Here is a 23,341-nt window from a genome sequence, read left to right on the forward strand (position 1 = left end):
CCAAATAAATGAAAACAGTAGGAGGACCAAAGAAATGCCACCACAGCTAAAAAGAAAGTAAAAGAGGCAGCTAGCAGCAAAAAAAGGTATCCTTTAAAAACTGGAAGTCAAATCCTACTGAGGCCAATAGAAACAAACACACTCTGGCAAATAAAGTGTAAAAGTATAATTAGGCAGGCCAAAAAAATAATTTGAAGAGCAACTAGCAAAGGACTCAAAAATTAACAGCAAAAAATTATTTAATTATATCAGAAGCAGGAAGCCTGCCAAAAAATCAGTGCATCCACTAGACAATTGAGGTGCTAAAGGAGCACTGAAGGAAGACAAGGCCATCGTGAAGACACTAAATGAATTCTTTGCATCGGTCTTCACTGCAGAGGATGTGAGAGAGATTCCCACACCTGAGCCATTCTTTTAGGGACAAATCTGATGAACTATCTCAAAAGAATATCAGGAAGTTCGAGCTAACGAAAACAACAGTTATTTACTCCATAGTTTTTCAAGAAGTTGTCAGTATGGATCCTGCTGTAGAAATGCATGGCCTCCCAAACAAGATTGAAATCTTTTGATTAGTAGTGTCCATCAGGAAAGTCTGAAGGGTTCTGTCAATCTAATAAAGAAAGGCTCTGGAAACATGCAGAAGGCAATTTCTTCTCTCCTGGTACAGAGTGGGGATTCAGGAAAGACGACAGGTAGATTGATTGATTCTCATGGGACTCAGGATCTCTTGGGCCTGCAAGGAGCAGTCTCTGTCCATGGTATTTAACCAGACAATAGCCATGCTGTCAGATTCACTGACCTTGGGTCCTGATGGAGTATTTGACAGTGGTGGTGTGAAATCAGATCTGGGCAGTTTGGGACTTGGAAATGTGGATGAAATTAACATCTCTGTAGCAAGTCTGCTAGCCAAAACTGGACTTGGACAACAGAGAGCTATGAGAATGATCATGGCTCTGTGATTTTGGACACCACCATGGAGAATGGGGGAATTGGTGGAAAGCCATATAACAGGCCTTAATTCCACCGCAGAAAGAGGGGGCCTAGTAATGATCATGTGCTCACACCCACTCTGGAGCAAAAGTTCTGACACTTCAGGTTATCCTCAATAGCGAACAGGTCTGTCATGGGGACCTCTGACCCCAAAATGATGAAATATTCGTTCTATGATTGAGCTCTGCAGCAAGCACTCGTGACTGATAATGGATTGTCTACTCAGGAAGTCTGCCAGGTTGTTGCTGACTCCCACAAGGTGAAGAGCCAGGAGAGTTATCTTGCACTGTTGGCACCATATCCAGAGCTTGACAGAGAGGAGTGATCAGTGGTTGCCTTTTTGTTTATTTATATGGTGCATACTGGAGTCACTATCTTTCTGGATCTGCACTGTGGAATTCTATAGAAAGGTAAGAATGTCACCCACACTAGCTTGGTAACTTTCTTTTCCAAGATATTTATGTGAAGTCCACTCTGAGGATGAGGTCCCTTGCAATTGCAGATGGTTCAGGTGGGCTCTTTAAGCTGTCCCTGATGCATCCAGGATTAATGTCTTTGTTGGGGAAGGAATAAGAACAGTATTATTCCTTGTAAGTTCATAGGTTCCATCCACCACATAGAATCATCAATTTTAAGGCCAGAAGGAACCATTGTGATTATCTAGTCTGACCTCCTGTATCGCACAGGCCATAGAATTTCCCCCAAATAATCCCCAGAGGATGGAGCGTATCTTCTAGGAAAACATCCAATCTTGATTTTAAAATTGCTAGTGATGAAGAATCCACCAACCCTAGGTAAATTGTTTCAATTATTAATTACTCTCATTATTAAAAATTTACACCTTATCTTCAACTTCCAGTCATTTGGATCGTGTTATACCTTTCTCTGTTCGACTGAAGAGCCCATTATTAAATATTTGTTTCCCATGTAGGTACTTATAGACTATAATCAAATCATCCCATAACCTTCTTTTTGTTTAGCTAAACAAATTGTGCTCCTTGAATCTGTTACTAAGGCATATTTTCTAATCCTTTAATAATTCTTGTTCTCTTCTACAAACCCTCTCCAATTTATCAACATCCTTCTTGATTTGTGGTCACTTGAACTGGACACAGGATTCCAGCAATGGTTGCACCAGTGCCAAATCCAGTGATAAAATGAACTCTCTACCTTCTACTCGAGATACAATTCTGGGACGCATAAATGGGTATTAGCTCTTTTGGCCAGTGTCACCACCTCAGTTCCACTATGACATGAGGTGGCAGTAAGACCTGTGTTAATTTGGTGTCTCACTGGAGAACAGACTGCTCTAAGCCAAAGTTGTAGGGGATGCAGGTGAGATCTTGCAAGTAGCATCACGTACGTGCACTCTGACCTATCGCCTAAGGTTAATAGGATACCTATGGCCAGTATCCTACTTAGGGATGCTTCCCAATGTTAAGTGTCTCTAGCTGAAATCAATAAAAACAAGTAGTTCAGCAAGTGTGATAAGAATACTTTCTCAAATGGTGATGATAGATTGGTGTGACCCTAGAGCCAGCACCAGCTGTAGTCCTGATGTGGAAGATACCTCAGGAGAAGATGCAGATTCCTCTATTAGAATATATCTCTGGTCCTTGATGGACTCAGTCAGCAGTACAAATATCTGTGCCTTAGTTGGTTGCAGGTGGCCTCTCCACTGTGCTGTGCTAGTGGTTTGCCGTGGAAGCGAATGAAAACTTGGAAATTTTATCTTTAAAGGACTGCTGTGTTGGGGTGGAATGTTCTTTCATTATGTTTTGAACTGTGCGTATGCTTTGTCCAGCCCTAGTTCTGCCTTTCAGTGTTGGGGGCATAGGTGCTGGATCTGTAAAAGTTAAGGTTGTCTGTGCCAGTGTTGTCAGTCCCCTCTTTAGTACTTTCTTTTTGCTGCTGGATCCTGGAGAATCATGTCAGATTGAAGGAGTGCTGGACAATCAGGATTTCTTCAGCTCTGGTGTAGCAGATGTTTCACTGGAGACAGAAGAGTCTCACATGGACTGGTCTAAGAGACGTAGTTTGAGTCAAACATCTCTAGATTTCTGAGTCCTTGATGAACAGGTGCTGAGCATCTATCCAGGATGTTGCTTTCCAACAAGCAGAATAGCATCAACTAGGTCAGTCAGTGAGGGGGGGAAATGAGGCAGTCAGAGGGCAAGCAGTATTTGAATCCTGATGGTTTAGAGTCTACCACATCTTAATGTGACACACATTAAGCACTTCATCTTCTATGAGGGGTGCCAAATAGTTTTCTTTTTTTTTAAATGTCCAATTCTAGGATTTGAAAAGAAGAAAAGAAGTTCTTCTCAGAAGATCTCTGAAAAAAACCCCAGAATTTTGAAGCTCTGAAAAAAGTAGTGGATCGGATACTTGCTGGGTTCCATCTCACTGCTGCAAGCAGTAAGAAGGGGAAGGGTCATTTGTCGTTTTATGCCCTCACACAGGAGCATGATGCGGCACAGGGTGTGCGCCCATCTCCACCAGAAACTGCTATTCAAAAGCCTCTGTCACATGCATGAGCCAAATGTGCACCTACAATGGATTCCACATAGACACATATCTGAAGAAGAAACAAGGCTTATGATAGAAACTTCTTCTGGACACCATCTACAGAAGATATTAATAATGAAATAAATAGCTCAAACTAACACTGCACAGATTATATTTTAAACATGTATTATTAACCCTATTAATACTGCAGAGGTTCTACAAGACTAAGTAAATAAATATTTATGTTTGTTAAATTTTGTTGGAAGATCATTAGAATTCTAGAAAATATGATTACCTTAAATGCCTCCACTAGTGCAATGCAGTCACTCTTACTATTCCCAGAAAAAATCATTTTGTTCCTGGGAATGCAAACAGAAAGGTATCACAAGATAAACAATGAATATGTTTAAGGCTATTCTGCAAGGATCTTATATCACCCTTATCACTGTAGTATCTCAGAGCCCTCCAGCAATGCGATCAACACTGGTCATGGGTAGTTTGTTTTCTCTCATATTCTCGCCATTTTTATAATGTGCACACTGCTATGTATTTAAGTTAGAGAAGGCAAGGATGAAAGAGCAACTTGCACTTGAAGCAGAAGGTGGTGAGATCTGCGATGGTATTTATTTCACATGGGAGTCCATTCCAGTGTTTCAGTCTGGCCCTGAGAAAGTTTAGTTTTCTGTACAGACTACCTTTATTCTTATAGTAGAAAGGCGAAGTTCTCAGCATTGTAATTGACAAAAAGAGATCAACCCACCCCTCAAAGAGCTTACAGTTCTGAAGACAAAACCCCAAGACTCCCTGGAAAAGAAGCATGGCTAGCTGAGTGTTTTAAAAACAAGAAGTTAAATATGTTGAAAGTAAAATACCTGTATCCATCAAGATGCTGCCTGAAAGGCATTGCAAAAAAGTTCTTCAAAGAAAGTGCTGCAGCTGTAACAAAAACAGATGGAAATTAAGAGCTGAAACACATCCGAATGTAGTTTTATGAAAGATTGCTCTTAAATGCTTTTTATTCTCTCACCTACCTATAATAAGGCATTCTTCTAAACATCCAAAGACATGGCCAAGAACTATTAGCTTTCCAAGCCGCTGATCCACTGGTAATTGTGCCAACACTCTTCCTAAGAAGGTTAGCTCACCATCATAAGGATTTTCTTCTTCGGGACGTGTACTAATTGCAAGTGCTCCCATCTTTATAAAATTAATTATATGGTTAATAGTACATGACTCAGCTTTGCCAACATCTAAGACCTCTGCATTAAAAAAAAAAATCTGTCCTAGAACAATAATTGAAATTACTAGCAGAAACCACTATGGGGGTGGGGTGGGAAGGCTGGGGGGCTTAAGCCAATTTTAAAAGCCCACTTTTTTGCAGCTGAAAATTATGTGGTAGAGATTGAAGATGCAATTGAACTACACTACTTCTAAACTGTTACTCATATGTTTGGGAAAAAGAGGATATGTTTAATGTCATTAATGCTCCCCCAATGTTTATGATCAGGAAGCACAAGCCCTGTAGAGTGGTGTGCAATATCAGAAGTATCCTCCCAATCCTCCATCCTTTGAGTAGGGAAGAAGGGGACAGAATTTTGGCTTTTACTTATAAACAATTCTTATAGGGCACAATTTCTATTTCTTTCATTTTTTCTTATTAAGGACACTTGTCTACCAACAGGATTATTTCCCAAAAAATCATCTGTTCCTGCTCCTAAATGAAGTCATAAACCTGTTGTAGTGACATTAAAATTGATGGTTGCAGAAATCATCGTGCTAAAGAGGATAACAAAGTGGGGAGTGATGCCCCTCAACAAGGAAAAAAGACCAAGTGTTACTAAAGGGATAGAGGGGTATTTTTTTTTTTTTAAGTTTTCCATGAGCAGCTAGTACCTCTTTAAATGTCTTATCAGACACAAGTTCAGACTATTTATCTATCTACAGTATATTTAGACTCTCTCGGCTTGAGCAAAACAATTAGGAGAAGTGCCTACCTCTTTAAGGTGAAGGATGGTGCGCTCAATGTCACCTATTCTGGGTGGAGACAGAGCTGTTGCCAATAAGGCTCTTGGCTCCCCCATGTCAAGCAATTTAACCTTTAAGACTGTACTTCCTAATGGACATCGCTGAACAGAAAAATAAATTGGGAAATGTTATCTTTCCACAAATGGCAGAAATTAACTCATTTAACTCACTGTATGAAATGTTTCCTTTTTAAAAAGCAGCATTTTTAGATAGAGACTGCCCCCACTCCCAAATCTATTAGATAACTGAACAGTATTTCCCACAATTAATGATAATTCTACCTTTACCAGGTTAGCAAACCATTTAAGATAATGTAGTTTTATTGACTTGATATGTCTTCCTCTACAAAGAGAAAATTGTTTTAACAATATGTCTATTTTCCCAGTAGAAGTATATTGAAAGTATTATTTTACCAGCTTAGTTCTATATTACTAAATATTAGTCAAATTACTAGCTACTACGCCAAAAAGTCAACAATTTTACACTTTGAACAATATCTTTAATAAGTATACATTACCTTTAACAACAATGTAGCCACACTTATCACTAAATATAGATACAATCATATTAGAAAAATTAAATTTGAAAATAATTCTTACCAGCATCTCAGGTACTGCATTGTCGGGTATACTGTTTGTCCAGAAGTCCTTGTGTACAAGCCGATAACAGTGCCCTTTGGAAACACGTCCAGCCCGACCTTTCAATAAAACAGTAGATTTAGGCATGCGTTAGCAATGATTTGTAAACTGACTAAATTGCAGACTTAAACATGTTCCACTAAACAAGAGATTCGTTCACACTCCCTCAAAATATTTCACAAGACAACACAGCAAAGCTAACAGTAAAACTCAAAGAAAGAAATTCAAGCTGAAAATCCTGTCTAAAGTTTAATGCCCCATTCTATGCAGCAACTGCAGAATGAACCCTAAGAGATCCAACTTCAGGATCTGGAAGACGGGAGTAAGGATAACTAGTGGTTAGGATGCTAGCCTGGAACTTGGGAAATTTGAATTGAATTTCTTGCTGCCACAGACTCATGCGAACTTTAGGCAAATCACTTAATTTTCTATGGTCGGTATAAATACCATACATAGCTGGGATTATCCAGGAACCCACCTAATCCCTGAAGTGAACAAGCTGTACTGAGACATGTTTGTTTTGTTTTGTTTTGTATAGTAAAGCAAAGCCATCCCACCACCTCTGGGGAAGATTGCCGTGAACTCTGCTATCCCTGGAACAGGCAGCCAACTGCGACCAGACATTGTCATCACTAATGAGGAACAGAAGAGAATCCTCATGGTGGATGTCACAGTTCCTTTTGAGAACAGGACCCCGACCCGAGCTCAAAAGGTGGAGAAATACACCCCTCTGGCTGAAGCCTTGAGAGCTAGGGGTCACGAGGTTCAAACACACGTGCTGATTGTTGAAGTCTTGGGCAGATGTGATCCCAGTAATGAGCAAGTGTTGTGGGAATGCGGAATCGGTCAGCACTACACTCGGCTGATGTGGCTACTCATGGTGTCGGACACCATCAGGTGGTCAAAAGACATCTATTTAGAACATATTGTCGGACACTGGCAATACCAGAAAAAAGCCAGAGTGCCATTAAGAAGCGAAGCCAGGAAAGTAAATGAAATACTTTTCTAATGGATTGTATTTACTGAGGGACAATCCTAAAATTCTCAATCAATGAGGGACAATCTACACATTGCTATATTTGCTTTCCACAAACTACTCTTAGTATAATTTCTTATGAGTGATGTACCTGAATATTTGCATACTAATATTTCAACTGTATTGTTAAATTTATTAACCTTAATTTGGGATATTGCAGATTATGTACAATATGTATTTTATGACTTTTAAACCAAACTCTGTACTTTTGGATAACTTAAGCATTATACCCAGATGCTAGATACAGAAACTCTTTCCTTAACTTGAGTATTAGATAACTGTAACATTAGCTTTAATCAAAAAATTTTAAATCTGGCTTCATATTATATCACCTGGTGTCAAAATGTGCACAGGTGCTGATCCTGCAGTGAGCTCCCTACAAAGACCAGTGCAGGATCAGCACCTTAGTCTAAGCTCTTTGGAGTCTGGACTTCTTAAGCACACTTCCTCCACTGTACAGCACCTAATAAATTGATAATTAATGGATTTCATATCATGCTAACAGAGAACACAATTTGGGGAAAAAACACTAGCAGGGTATTAAGTTTCCAATTTATACACACACACAGATCAGGAAACTATGAAGCCTTTCAGTGAGATTTAGGCTCCTAAATCACTTCTGAAAATGGGAGTTGGGCTGCTTAATCTCCTGAGCACTTTTGAAAATTCCACCTTAGAGTTTAATCAATCATCCTCCCATCCAAAAAAAGAGTATCTGCTCAGGACGGCTTGCTGGTTCGCCACTCCCAGCTGCAGGCCCCCGGTGGAATACATCTTTCTGCCAAAAAGGTCCATCATCTTGGCCTCTTTGGCTTTAGATGTAGAGCCTTGATTACCCTGCCTCTCCCTCTTGTTTGCAGCCATGACCACAAGAGAACCTGGGGGGGGGGGGGGGGGAAGGAAATGAGTGTACAAGCACTCATACCCTGTGGATGGGACAAAGTACTTTTGCTCAACCCTTTTTGCTGTTGGAGGGATTGAGGCTGGAGTTTGTCAAATTGACTTCTTGTTCTTGTTGATTGTCTTTATCGGAGGGAGTGCCATCCTAGAAGGTCCTGATGGGGACATTATGTTGGTGATCAGGTCCATACCCACTTCGGAGACCTCCTCAACCTGGATCCCCATGACAGCAAAGTTCCTGATGAACCCTGCTGTCCTCTGTTGCCAGGGCTGGAGTGGCACCCGCTACAGCCTCATCCGGCGAAGAGGATGACGACTCTCTCAACTGGGTCGTCTCATGTCTGTCGGCACCCGATGGGTCCTATGGTGCCAAGCGATCTTCCTCCATTATGGTGCCAGTGGCATCAGACTTGGTGCCAGCATAGGTGCCCCAGTACTCGACGCCGCAACTCGGTTCAATGTCCCAATCAGTATCGGTCTCGGCGTCAGGGTGAGAGATGGTGACCTCGCGTGGTGGCCCCTGCTCCCCGATGCAAAGGACAGTGATCGAGTGAATTGTGTACTTTAGGCTTGGTGGAAGGCTCACGGCTCAGCCTCAGACTCCGATTCTGAGCCACTTCTTGGGGTCCAGTGTGGTGCGGAGGTCCTCAGTGCCGGAGAATGGTGCTGGGATGGTGGTTGTTGTGCCATTAGCACAGGCTTCCCCCTTGATGGTTCCGGTCTACACGGTGCTGGTAACACTGTCTCCAGTGGCCGGCCCCAGGGCTGAGGCTGTTGCGGCACCGTACTCTCAATAAGCTCCCTGGCCGCTTCGAATGTCTCCGGAGTGGAGGGCAAGTGCATATCTTCCAGTTCTTCCTCCAGCTCCCTGGAGGGGAAAGCCATCGGCGCCGGACTCGACGTACCAGTTTCTGGGGCCAGAGTCAACGGCAGTGTGGGTTTAGCCGTAGTGTTCAGGTGGCCCGAGGCGAGTCGTACAGTACCATCTTCCTTCTGTCCCAATGGTTTTGGGGTGGGTGACTGGCCTCTGTCCCTCGTTTTTTCCTCGGGACCGAAGAGTGGGATCGGTGCTAGGTGGAACCGTTCTCAGTGCTGATGAGTCCTTACAGTGCTGAGGATCTCAAACACTTGAGTCTTTACTCGGCACCGGATCGCGCATGGAGCCCGGGGTGCTCCTTACCAATACTGACGCACTCAGTGCCGGCTCCGACGGGCTCAAAGGACGACGGAGTACTGCCTCCATCAGGAAAAACTTCAGCCTCTCACTCCTGTCCTTTTGGGTATGAGGGCAGAATCCACTGCAACTTTTGCACCAGTCTTCTGGTGCGCCTCTCCTAGGCACTTGAGGCAAGAGGAGTGAGGGTCACTCCTCTGCATAGGTTTCCTGCACTCCTCACACTGCTTGAATCCAGGGGACCGAGGCATGTCCCGGCCTCTGGAAAGGAGACTGATCCTTTAAGGAAATCCGCCTAACTGACTGCTAACTACAAAAAATTAATGCTAACTAAACAACTATATAAAGATGTAAACTAAACAGAACACTGGGGAAATTAAATTCTTGCCAAGCAAGAGACAATAGATTCCAGCCAATCATCACAGGCGGTAAGAAGGAACTGGAGAGCGGAGGGTCGGCAGGGCATTATATGGAGTGATATGGACATGCGACTCCAGGGGGCTCCAGAGCCGACCCTACGGATATCACTGGGGGAAAACCTTCCAGCAACCGTGCACAAGGTGCACACCTAATTGGAATGGACATGAACAAGCACTCAAAGAAGAAATGATATTTGTGGCGCTCGAACCAAAAAGGCTGGGAAACACTGAGTTATTCAATACGCTCAAAGAGGGTTCTGCTGCAAGCTTATGGGCAGGGAGAATGGTTCAAAGTTCTCTTTTAAATTATTATTTCATTAGCATTCCTGTTGTATCTAATTTTGTATACTGTAAGACTTAAAACCCAAATGTAGTGCCTAATCTACTTGACATCATTTTATTTCTACAGGTTGCAATTAAACATTTAAGCCTTGTTTACATTTGCATATTTTTGGGGACTCTTCCACCACTGCACCACCAGCACTAGTACAACTCCAATGTTGGGAGTGCTAGTTAAGGAACTGGTTTGGCATTTTTAATCCCTATACAAGCTTCTTAAAAGCAACAGTGGAAGACTTAATTTAAAAAAAAAAAAAAAAAAAAGTCACATAGCGGTTACACTTCTGATTTTTCCATTATAAGTGGAACTGAAAGGACCAAGATCGTCATGTTGAAAGTTATAGCAAGCTACTATCCTAGTTTTAGTTGGCTGGAACACATAATAATGTCCTTCCATTCAGCAAGCCTGCTATTTTTGCAAGCGGAGCAAGGTTCTAGTACATTTCATTGCCATTCCTGTATACAGAAACAGAACTGACGTGTAAAGCAGAGGAACAGTGCAATATGCATGTAACTATATCACACAATCCAAGGTCCTGGGGCTTTATTGTAGCATCTCAGCAGAATATTTTGAATGTTATCCATGCTGTAGCCTTCGTTTTCAAGAATGTAACCATTTTCCAGGATCAGTATGGAAATACACATTTAAGATAAGTTTTGCATTGTATAATCTGAGAAACTCTGTGTCCTTTTTTAATAATGGACACTATCACACTTTTGTTGCAAATAAACTTTGCTAAAAAAGCAAGCCACTCATTTTAAATGTATCCAGAGAATAAAGTGAATGAGTTAAGGACGGAGTAAATACCTTACTTTAAAAAGTGATAGTCTGCATTTAAACCAAGTACCATTTCAGTAAGTAAAGCTATATTATTCTAAAATAACAATAAACAATCCTCCCAACTTTAAGGCGGTATGCAAGGTTTCCATATGAAAAAATACTTCTGAAATAACAAGAAAAACATTATGCAGGCAGGCAGTGTCAACACATTTATGAAATCACATATGAATATTCTGAAACAGTGACAAATCAGATAACCCAAAAGCTACAGATAGACTTATACACAAAACAAAGATTATGTGAAACAGCATTTTCACTATAATATTAATGCTGCTAACAGCCAATGCACAAATCCTAAACCAAACCTAACAAGTTTCTCATTTAGGGCTGTCAATTAATTGCAGTTAACTCATGTGATTCATTTGTTTTGAGTTAACTTGATTAAAAAATTAATCACAATTAATCACAGTCTTGCAGTGTTAAACAAGAACAGAATACCAATTTAAATTTATTATAAATATTTTTGAATGTATTGCTACATTTTCAAATATATTGATTTCAATTACAACACAATTACAACAAAATGTACGGTGCTCACTTTATATTATTTTTTATTACAAATATTTGCACTGTAAAAAAATAAACAAAAGAAATAGTATTTTTCAATTCACCTCATACAACTAGTCTAGTGCAATGTGTTTTTCATGAAATTGCAGCTTACAAATGTAGATTTTTGTTGTTACATAACTGCACTCAAAACCAAAAAAGGCTGTTACTAACCTTCTATAACTGTTGTTCTTCGAGATGTGTTGATCACGTCCATTCCACGTTAGGTGTGTGTATGCACCACATGCACCAGTGCTGGAGATTTTTTCCTCAGTGGTATCCGAAGGGCTGGCTCTAGTGCCTTCTGCAGTGGTGCCCGTACATGCCGGTATATAGAGTGCCACCGAATCCCCCTCCTCTTAGTTCCTTCTTGCCGGAACTCCAACAGAGGGGAAAGAGGGCGGGTTGTGGAATGAACGTGAGTCACATCTCAAAGAACAACAGTTACTGAAGGTTAGTGACCGTCTTTTCTTCGAGTACTTGCTCATCGTCCATTCCACATTAGGTGACTGACAAACAGTACCTCTGGCAGTCGGCCAGGAGTTCATGGACGTCTTGTTTGCAAAACAGTCCTGCCAAAGCCTGCATCATCCTGCAACCATTGTATGACGGCTTAATGGGACGTGAAGGTATGCACCGAGGACCAAATTGCGGCTCTGCAAATATCTTGTATTGGTACTTGGACTAAGAAAGCCATAAAGAAGGCCTGAGCCCTTGTCAGAGTAGCCAGGAGTGTCACCTTCCCTTACTCATAGCAGATACATAGACACGAGGTGATCCAAGAAGAAATTCTTTGAGATGAAACCCGTCAAAGAGCTCAGTGGACCTTCTTAACAGTTTAGTTCTTTCTAAATAAAAGGCCAATGCCTCTCTGACATCTAAAGTGTGAAGGTACCGATCTTCCTGAGAGCTGTGAGGCTTGCGAAAAGAACACTGGTAGGAAGATATCCCATTTAATGTGAAACTGTGACACAATCTTGGGCAGGAACACAGGATGGGGCCTCAGCTGGACCGTATCTTTGTAATATACAGTGTAGGGTGGCTCTGAGGTTAGGACTTTGATCTCCGAGACACTTCTCACTGATGTAATTGCCACCAGGAAGGCGACCTTCTAGGACAAGTGAAGGAGGGAGCAGGACGCCATGGACTTGAATGGTGGTCCAGTAAGCTTAGAGAGGACCAAGTTAAGATCCGATGGAGGGACTGGAGCCCTGACCTGTAGGCTCTTCAAGAATCTAACTGTCATTTCGTGGCAGAACACAGAACTACCCTGGACCTGTGGGTGAAACGCCGAGATGGCCGCTAGATGTACCTTGATTGATGACAGTGCTAGGCCTTGTTCCTTCAGGAAGAGTAAGTATTCTAGGATGGAAGGTAAGGGTACTCGGGATGTGGAAAGTTCACACTTCCATTTTGCCAGGTAAGTGATCCTAGTGGCAGGTTTCCTGCTCTCTAGCAAGACTCTCTGAACCTGAGCCGCACAAGACCGCTCCTCCTGGTTCAACCATGCAGCATCCATGCCATCAAGTGCAGGGAGGTCAAGTTCAGGTGCAACAAGTCAACTGTGATCTTGTGAGATCAAGTCCGGATGAGCCGGTAGCATCCAAGGGGAGGTCACTGCTAAGTCTAGCAGCATGTCAAACCAGTGCTGACGGGGCTACGCTGATGCAATCTTTATAACCTTCGCCTTGTCCCTCTTGATCTTTATGAGGATCTGATGGATGAGAGGAATTGGTGGAAAAGCATACATGAGGCCTCCTGACCACCAAAGGAGAAAGGCATCAGACAGGGAGTTGCTGTCATGTGCTATCAAGGAGCAGAACCACTGGCATCTACCATTTTGCTTGGTCACAAACAGGTCCACTTGGGGAGTCCCCACTTCTGGAAGACAGTTCTCACCACCTCCAGGTGCAGGGACCACTCGTGATGAGAGAAGACAGACCTGCTGAGGTGATCTGCCAGAGAGGTTGTGACCCCTGGGAAGTGAGAGGTTTCTACGGAGATTGTATGCCCCATGCAGTAGTCCCATTGCTTCCTGGCGTAGTGCTGAAGACCATGCTCCTCCTTATTTGTTCATGCAGTACATTGCTGCCGTATTGTCCGTCTGCACTCAACTACCCTTCCCAACATTTGGGGAAGGAACAACTTACAGGCTAGGTGGATCACTCTGAGTCCCCTGACGTTTATGTGCAGCCTCAGCTCCTCTGAGGATCAGAGGTGTGATAGCCAAAATGGGCTCCCCCAGCCCATGTCCAAGGCATCCGACACCAAGGTAAGTGAAAGGCATGGGGCTGTGAAGGGAACACCTTCCGACATGTTCGCAGGGGTCATCCACCAGGCTAGGGAGGTAAGTACCTGGGGCAGGATTGTGAGAACCATGTCTATGCTGTATCTAGATGGGAAATAGACCAATACAAGCCACATTTGAAAGGGCCTGAAACAGAGACTTGCATATTTTACCACATAAATCCATGCTGACATGTGGCCCAACAGTCTGAGACAAACCCTCACCATGGTGAGGGGGTGGGTAATGACCTGGAGAATTAGGCCTGATAAGGCTTGGCATCTGGTGTGAGGTAGAAACGCTCTGGCTCGAGTGGAGTCGAGGAGAGCTCCAATGAACTCTATCCTTTGTACAGGCACTAAAGTGGACTTCTGCTTGTTTATCAGCAGGCCCAGGTTTTGGCAGGTTGCACACAGCACTACCATATCGCTTCAAATCTGGACCTCCGACCGCCCTTTGATGAGCCAATTGTCGAAGTAAGGATAAATCTGGATCCCTCAACGTCTGAGGTAAGCAGCCACCACCGCCATGCATTTTGTAAATACTCTTGGCGCGGTTGAGAGGCCAAACGGAAGGGCTGCAAACTGGTAGTGGTGGTCTCCCACCACAAAATGCAGGAAGCACCTGTGGCCCTGGAATTTGGAAATATGCATCCTTTAGGTCGAGGACAGTGTACCAGTCTCCTGGACCTGGATGATGATGAGAGGAGATGATGGAGGCTAGAGAAGCCATAAGAATTTCAGTTTCTTCAGATGCTCGATGAGACGTCGTAAGTCCAGTATGGATCTCAAGCCTCCCTTGGCTTTTGGGATCAGAAAGTAATGGGAGTAAAATCCCTTCCCTGTTAGATGTAGGGGAACTTCCTCTACAGCTCTGACCTGCAAGAAGGTTCGTACCTCCTGGACGAGAAGTTGCTTGTGAGAAGGGTCCCTGAAGAGGGACGGGAATGGGAGGTAGAAGTAAATTGGAGGGTGTAACTTGCTGTGATGGTGCTTAGGTCTCACTACCCCCATGTTATTGCTGACCATGCAGGGAGGAAGGGAGAAAGGCAGTTTGAGAAGAAGGGGGATGGATCCTGTCCTGAGACTGCTAGGTTACCACCGGGAGCACCCTCAAAAATTCTGGCTGCTGCCCTACAAGTAGTGGCTCAAGGTTGGCTGAGGTGCAGAGGAGGGTTGGCCTTGATGACATTTGAAGAAACTATAGGGTTCATTCCTGGACTGACTTGCGAACCGTTGCTGATGCTGGGGTCGAAAATGTTTCCTGGACATCTGAGGAGCGTACAACCCCAGGGAGTGGAATGTGGCCCTGGAAATCTTTAAGGCCATGCAGCCTGGCATCCGTCAGATCGTAGAAGAGGGCAGTGCCATCAAAGGGGAGGTCCTGGATGGACTGCTGTTGGACCTCCGCCGACAGTCCAGATGATTGCAGCCATGAAGCCCTCCTCATTGTTACTGCCAACACCATGGTTCTTGCTGCTGAATCCACGGCATCAGAGGCTGCCTGGAGAGAAGCCCTCGCTATTGTCTCCCCTTCTTCCAGAATGGCCTGGAACTCTTGCTTTGACTCCTGGGGTAGGGAGTCAGCAAATTTGGACATTGAGTGCCAGACACTGAAAGCTTACCTCCCCAACAATGCCTGCTGGTTTGAAATGCGGAGCTGTAGGTATGCAGTTGAATAAATTTTGCTCCTAAAGAGGTCCAGTTTCTTTGCTTCTTTATTTTTAGGGATCAAGCTCAACTGCCCCTCTCTGTCTTTTTCATTGGCTGCTCACACTACCAGCTATCCTGGTGGAAGTATAGGTATTCAAAGCCCTGCACTGGCATGGAATACTTTTTCTCCACCTGTTTTGATGTTGGGGGCAGAGAAGAAGGATTTTGTCACAGGGCCTTCACCAATTTTATGACCCCTTCATGGATGGGGAGAGCCACTCTAGAGGGGGCTGCCGCTGTCAGAATGTCAAAGACCAAGTCGGCCAGATCTTCAGCTCTTCCAGGTTGGGAGCCACCCATCTGAAGAGTTCCTGGTGGGCTCTAAAATCATCGTGGAGACCTGTGGCTGGAGGACGTGTCACTGCCTCATCTGGTGAGGAGGAGGAGGATGCTGGTAGTAGAGTGCTCTTCTGCCACTTGGATTTCCTCCTCATGGTGGATCTCAAGCATCCTTTCAGCCTGACCCAGGTCGTCGTCCGATTCCCGAGGAAGTTGTGATACCGTCACTGGGCGACGTGCCAAAGTCCCCAAGATAGTCTGTTGTTGAGACCCCGGGAAACCCCCATGGGTTCCAAAATTGCCAAGGGTCAGTCCTTTGTATTGGTGGCCAGGAACCCAGTCGAATGGTGGGTGGAAAACCAATGGCTGTGGGGTGGTGACCATGGCCTCTACGGGAGGGACCTTTATCCTCCTCTGACTCTGAGGCGAAAGAATACAGTGATGCCATTCTTGCCTCTGGCTCCCTACAGAGCTAGGAGCAGCGCTTCAGTGCTGGGGAGTGGTGCCAAGACTCAGGCTATGTCTACACTGCTGCCGTCAGATCGACTTATCTGGATCGACTGAGCAGACAGTGAAGACCCGCTCAGTCGATCCAGAAGTCGACGCTGTTAATCCACCCCTCAAGTGGTGTAGCGCTGCGTCGACGGGAACGCAGTGTAGTGAAGACAGCACGCAGAAGAGAAGCACAGCAGTCAACGGGAGTTGCGCAAGTTTTCTACATAGTTTGCGTAACTCCTGTTAGAACTGTCGCCGAAACGCTGGGATAAGTGTAGACCAAGCCTTTATTGATCAGTGCCGAGACTCTCTGGGGTGCTGATACTGGGGCGACCAATATGAACAATTCCTAGAGTGCGATCAAGTCTGGGGACTGGTACCAGGACCTTGATGCTCCGTACTGTTGGTCAGGTGATTGGTGCCAAGGGACCGGTGAGTGGCCATTAAGAGTCCTGACGACTACTGCATCTTGAGGACAGCAGGGTTGCCAGTGACCAGCAATGAGGCGCCAATGAGTGCTACAGAGATAGCGATTGGCAACATGATACCAGTGATTCCACTGGAGCCCTCATCATGGGCTTGCCCCAGGAATTAATTTAGGAGACTGGCCCGGTATGGTGTCTCGGTGCCCAGGTTTGTCATCCAGGGGATGGGCAGCTCTGGGAGAGAGAGTAGGTCCGTACCCACCTGGATGGCCTTGGTGGATGTGACAACCAAGTGCCGGTGACTTCTGCCGCTACTGGGTGTTGGTTCCGAGGAGGGCTGGGAGCTCTAGAGGGTGAGGCCACAGCCATCCCGGTTTCCTAGGGAGATGAGTGGTCTGGTGAGAGCCCTGGCTTGTTCTCCACTCCCAACTTGTATTGTTTGGGTAGGGAGCGCCCTCTGTTGGCCTGGGTCTTCTTATGCCGCTTTTTCGACAACGGTGGGTGACCACTGCCAGGATGAATCTGGTGCCGATATAAGTGCTGGGGGAGCGCTTCATGTCTATGCTGATGTACTGGGCATAGCGTCTGATCAGTCCGGGTGTGAGGGCCGCTTCCATCAGGAGTGCTCTCAATCTAATATTACGATCTTTCCTCGTGCGGGTTCTAAAGTTTTGGCAGATCTTGCACTTCTCTTTGATATGAGCCTCACCCAGACACTTGAGACCGCTCTGGTGAGGGTTGTTCACGGGCATCGGTATTTTACAGGTTGCACAAGGCTTGAAGCTCAGGAAGTGGGGCATGCCACGTTCCCCTGTCTATCCCATGAAAACTGGGAACAGATAACACCTAAAACTGCTATACACTGCTAAAGCTGTTAATTTAACACTAATTTGAACAACAGAATTATATATAGTAAGCATAGAAGACAAAAAAAATCCTCTGAGGAGTTGCTTGCCACAGCAAGAACGTTCCAGCACTGTCACAGGCGGTAAGAAGGAACAGAGAGGAAGTGGGGCAGACAGGTATTTACGGGCCAGGTATGCTAAACATTTATATGCCCCTTCATACTTCGACCACCATTCCAGACGACATGCTTCCATGCTGATGATGGGTTCTGCTTGATAACGATCCAAAGCAGTGTGGACTGATGCACATTCATTTTCCATCATCTGAGTCAGATGCCACCAATAGAAGGCTGATTCTCTTTTTTGGTGGCTTGGATTCTGAAGTTTCTGCATCTGAGTGTTGCTCTTTTAAGACTTCTGACAGCATGTTCCACACCTAAACCCTCAGATTTTAGAAAGCACTTCAGATTCTTAAACCTTGGGTTGAATGCTGTAGCTATCTTCAGAAATCTCACATTTGATATCTTCTTTGCGTTTTGTCAAATCTGCAGTGAAAGTGTATCAAACAACATGTGCTGGGTCGTTATCCAAGACTGCCATGAAATATATGGTAGAATGCAGGTAAAACCACAGAGCAAGAGACATACAATTCTCCCCCAAATAGTTCAGTCACAAATTTAATTAATGCGTTATTTTGCATCATCAGCATGGAAGTATGTCCTCTAGAACAGTGGTTTCCAGACTACTGTACTCCTTTCAGGAATCTGATTTGTCTTGCGACCCCAAGTTTCACCTCACTTAAAAACTACTTGTTTATAAAATCAGATATAAAAATACAAAAGTGTCACAACAAACGATTACTGAAAAATTACTTAATTTCTCATTTTTATCGTATAATTATAAAATAAATTGATTGGAATGTAAACATTGTACTTACATTTCAATGTACAATATATAGAGCAGTATAAGCAAGTCGTTGTCTATATGAAATTTTAGTTTGTACTGACTTTCCTAGTGCTTTTTATGTAGCCTGTTGTAAAACTAGGCAAATAACTAGTTGAATTGATGTACCCCCTGGAAGACCTCTGCGTACCTCCAGGGGTACCCCTGGTTGAGAACCACTGCTCTAGAATGCTGGTCGAAGCATGAAGGGGCATACGAATGTTTAGCATATCTGACACGTAAATACCTTGCAACGCTGGCTACAACACTGCCATGCGAACGCCTGTTCTTACTTTCAGGTAACATTGTAAACAAGAAGCAGGCAGCATTATTGCCCATAAATATAAACAAACTTGTTTGTCTTAGCGATTGGCTGACCAAGAAGTAGGACTGAGTGGACTTATAGACTCTAAAGTTTTACACTGTTCTATTTTCGAGTTCATTTTTTTAACATAATTCTACATTTGTAAGTTCAAGTCTCATGATAAACAGATTGCACTACAGTAGTTGCATGAGGTGAATTGAAATACTATCTCTTTTGTTTCATTACATTGCAAATATTTATAATAAAAAATATAAAGTAAGCAGTGTACTTTGCATTGTGTAGTAATTGAAATCAATATTTCTGAAAATGTAGAAAACATCCAAAATATTTAAATATATAGTATTCTATTATTGTTTAACAGGGCAATTAATCGCACAATTAATTTTTTTAATCACTTGTCAGTCGCTTCTTAACATTAAACTATTGCTGCCTTACCTTTTCTCTGATTACAACTAGTCTTAGAAGCCCAACAAAGTCTCAGGCTCTGATAATTGGTGTCTTCATCACAAATCAGAGTTCTAGTCAAACAGAAATCGATGACTGAAATTTAAAAAAAAAGTAATTTAAGTATTGCACTGAGGAGAAACATTTTTGCACTAAAACAATTGTTTAATTTTGTGTAGTCACAAAGGATGATCTTAAATGAAAAAAATACAATGAATTGAAAGAAAATGAGCTAAAGCTCCACATATACACAACAACACTTGGAATATTCTGAATGTCTACAGTAGAATTCCAAACTCGATTTCCAGTGTTTACTTAGCATTGCAACATAAACTTGGTGCACACTGGATGATATACATACAAAGGCTGCCATTTCTGTATTTGGATATTGTACTCTAGTGGTTCTCCAAACTTTTTGTATTGGTGACCCCTTTCATACATTGAGTATGATCTCCTGCCCCTCCATGGGTGCCCCCCATTGCCCTGGCCCCCTGGAGTGTCCCCCTTTCATGCCTGGCCCTCAGGGGCTCCCCACTCCCCCTTCGCCCCTAATCCCTGCGTTCAGCTGGGGAAACTGACCTGCATGCACAGAGCGGCTGCTCCTCTGTGCACCCCTACAGCTATGAGCTGTGAGGGGGTGGGGCGAGGCGCAAGGTCAGGGCTCCTTGCATCAGGGCTTTGTAAGGGGAGGCAGACAGCAGCAGCTCCTGATGCTCACCTCACAGGTGCTGCTCCTCACTCCCCCCTTCAGAGTCCCCCTGGGGGGCATGGAGGAATGTTGGAGGGTGGGTGAGCAATATTTGTGTGTCACTGCTCACCCTCCTCCCCGCATGTTCCTCTGCCAGGAGGAACCAGGGCACCTGGCCTACGTCAGGGCTCACAACTCTGCAGTTGGCGGCGCTCCGAGCTCACAGCCCCACACCTGGCCGGGGTCGGTGCTCACAGCTCACAACCCCCAGATAACCACATCATGACCCCCCAGCTTGAGAACCAATGTTATATCCTAATACTTACATTTTATCTGCTAAATTTCTTTTAAAAATAAAGCACTTACAATGTGAACAAAATATATAAATCATTTAAAAGATATAAGCCCTGAATCTGCTTTTCACAGCATTTAAAGTGCACAGTTATTCCGGAAAGTGATTAAAATTGGTAATCTGCTCAATAGATCGAATCCCTGTGTGTGTTGAGAGTGATATACACTGACTTTAGTGACAAAAACGTTTTCCTGATTTTCACTCCTATTAGCCCTGAAGAGTTTACATGATTATGATGGAATTTGAAAGAAAGGTCCTTGGGCTCTCAGGTGGGAGGGAGAACAACAGGAAGAGCTACTGAGTTTAACTGGAATGGTAATATTAATGCTGGATATTAGTGCTGTGTATGGACTGTTTTGCGGATGCGGAGGGAATATTGCTGGGTTTTCCACATATTTTACGAGCTTCTGACATCTATTAGGTATCTTCTACTTTGGATTCACACAGCTGAAATTATATTTTTTATTCTTCTTCATTTGCCAAGGTGAAGTGGTGTTTCTAGGATGGTGACAATTTTGGGGATCTATTTATGTACAACTCATGAATTCCAGCTTGATTTCTGACCCATCTGTATGGTTATGTCTTATGTCCATCTTTTACCATGTACAACTCAGGCTCCTTGCACTCGGGGGTAAGGGAGTGGTGCCTACAAGCCTGCTTATTAAAGAGATGGTCGTTAAAGGATACCAACTACTGAACACACCAGGCCCAGACAGAACAACAGGCTGAAGCCTAGGGAAAGTCAGTAGCATTTTCTTCTGCATAGTAGGGTTTTAAAGCTGTATTAAGTCAATGTTCAGTTGTAAACTTTTGAAAGAACAACCATAACGTTTTGTTCAGAGTTATGAACATTTCAGAGTTATGAACAACCTCCATGCCCAAGGTGTTCGTAACTCTGAGGTTCTACTGTACTTGCAACTGGGATCTGGCCAATCTTTATAATAGAACCTCACTAATAACTAGGAAACCCATAGAAAAATGAAAAAACAAAGAGTTCTGTGGCACTGTGGACAGACTAACACAGCTACCCCTCTGGAATTCTTCTACATAGAAAAATGACTGGATTTGTCAAATTAGAGTACAAACACACACACTCAACAAAAATTAAGGATAATGCATCACAGTGTATGCTGACAAATTGTACTTCAATATATTATAGAGAATTATACACACAAAACTACTGTGACAGAGCTCTTCCTTTACTTCGGTGGGTTCAGTGCCTCCTTCTAGTGGTAGGTCAGGGAACTGCTTCATCCTTTAATGGTCTTCCACCCTCTAGTGGTGAGGGATGGTAATACATCTTCTCTAAGATGGCTGCTCTCTACTGGCTCCCAGTCCTGTCTCTGGTTCTCACAGGCCCTTGCCTCTTCACTGGGGCTTTTGCCCCTGCAGTGAATGGCCGGTAGGGGTAAAGGAACCCGGTCCCACCCTTGATTCTAGGCACCAACCAAGGGACCCTACAAGTAGCAGCCTTGCGCTGTGGCTTCAGGAAAGCTGCTAGGTTCCCTGGGTTACTTCCCCGTGCCCCTTGATTTAATGTCCGTACCCTGTTCAGACAGTGGCCCTTCCAGGCCTCCTTACCAGGGAAGGCTCTTGACCCTGGAGAGCCCCACTTGGTGTTGTAGTGCCCAAATCAAATGTCCAGTTCAATCTTTCCCTTCTGGCAGAGTCTCTTCCCGTAGGCCTCGAGGCCTGGGAAAGGTCCTTTGACCTCTCTGGGCAGGGGTTTTCCCTCCCCCAGTCTTTGTACCTGCAGGGTTCTCTTCTGCCAGCGTTCTGCTCCTTCTCCTAATCCCTCTTGGCTCTTGACAGCATCTTGCCTGCTCATGCACTCTGGTAGCTCGCCTCACTCTCACAACTCCAGCCACACCCTTTCTCTGGAGTGGAGGCTTTTTAACAAATCCTGGGCGGGGCCTTGATTGGCTCCAGGTGTGTTAATTAAGCTGGAGTAACCCCTGCTCAGCTACCAGGGAAAAAGGGACTTACTGATCCTGGGGCTGATATATTGGCCTTCTATCACTCTCCAGTAGCCATCTGATCTGACCTTGTCACACTACATTAACAGAACATTAAGGATGCAAACTTAAGCACTCTGAAGTTAGGAAATACTAGAACTAAGGTTACCTGGGCAACCTTAATTTGGACTCCTCTGTGCATATGCATTATGATAGTCTTTACATGATCATACACTATTTTTTCCACAGGACCCCTGCCTCATTCAGTGCACGGGCTTATCTGGTCCACATATATCTGATGGATTCTCCATTCAAGGCCTGCTCTGGGGATGATTTAGGGTGCTGCAGAGAAGGAAGTTGTTGTCAGTAGGCCCTCTACCTCACAGCTTACAGAAGCTGGACAGTGTGTAACGAATAAGGCCGGTGATTGCAGGAAGCCTCATTGTTAAGGTGGAGAACTAGATTCTACTCCTGCCTCTGTCACAGAGTTCCTACGTGATGCTAGGCAAGTCACCTAAACCGAACTTTCCACGGAGGTCACTGAACTGTGTGTTCCTCATTTTCTGGTGACTGATTTGAGACCCAGGAGTCTGATTTGCAGAAATGCTGAGCACTCACAGCTGCAATTCACATCAAGAGGTGCTGAACTTTTATATGTAAAGTTCTATATTATTTTAAGTATGCTTAAAAAAAAAAATCAGGTCCTAAAAAAGCAAACTAAAAAAACAAATTCCACCATGTGGCATCGTATTAGTTTGGGGAGATTTCTATGATCTTTTATACATGAGGTCTGACTAGATTATCACAATGGTTCTTTCTGGCTTTGGAATCTATGGAACTGTGAATTTTGACACCCCATATTGGTCACCAGCAGAGCTGGAAGCTTTAGATCCACTGCACAGACCACAGTTACTTGAGCTAATGGAGTAGCTAATAGCAATAGTAGGCTGCCATCCTCTGTGTGGACCCATGCTAAAGGAAGATGAAACATTTTGCCAGTGGATTTCACAAACCTTTGTTGACAGCACAGGAATGGTGAGACTTGGGAGTCTTAGGTTCCATTCCAGGCTTTGAACGGAAGGGCAGTCTTGCTGGCACAGAACCTTCTGCTGTTCCCCTCAGACGTCCTCCCACATGCTTGACCCCTTCATTCCCACACCCTAAAACCTGTCCTTGTCT

The 23,341-nt window shown here is 44.1% G+C and overlaps 1 protein-coding gene across 1 annotated transcript in view; it reads right to left on the minus strand.

Annotated features, from left to right (window-relative positions):
• Positions 1 to 23,341, minus strand: part of TDRD9 (tudor domain containing 9) — a 141,966-nt gene that overhangs the window by 53,448 nt on the left and 65,177 nt on the right. Inside the window, exons 13-18 of the mRNA XM_067554979.1 lie at positions 19,159 to 19,263; positions 6,123 to 6,220; positions 5,493 to 5,624; positions 4,530 to 4,695; positions 4,371 to 4,434; positions 3,794 to 3,857 (exon numbers count right to left, since the gene is read on the minus strand). Coding sequence (XP_067411080.1) covers positions 3,794 to 3,857; positions 4,371 to 4,434; positions 4,530 to 4,695; positions 5,493 to 5,624; positions 6,123 to 6,220; positions 19,159 to 19,263 — 629 coding nt within the window. The remainder of the gene's footprint in view (positions 1 to 3,793; positions 3,858 to 4,370; positions 4,435 to 4,529; positions 4,696 to 5,492; positions 5,625 to 6,122; positions 6,221 to 19,158; positions 19,264 to 23,341) is intronic.

The sequence above is a fragment of the Emydura macquarii genome, unplaced genomic scaffold, assembly GCF_026122565.2.
Source record: "Emydura macquarii macquarii isolate MOO-44397 ecotype Brisbane River unplaced genomic scaffold, CSIRO-AGI_Emac_v2 contig_1551, whole genome shotgun sequence".
NCBI classification, from domain to species: domain Eukaryota; kingdom Metazoa; phylum Chordata; order Testudines; family Chelidae; genus Emydura; species Emydura macquarii.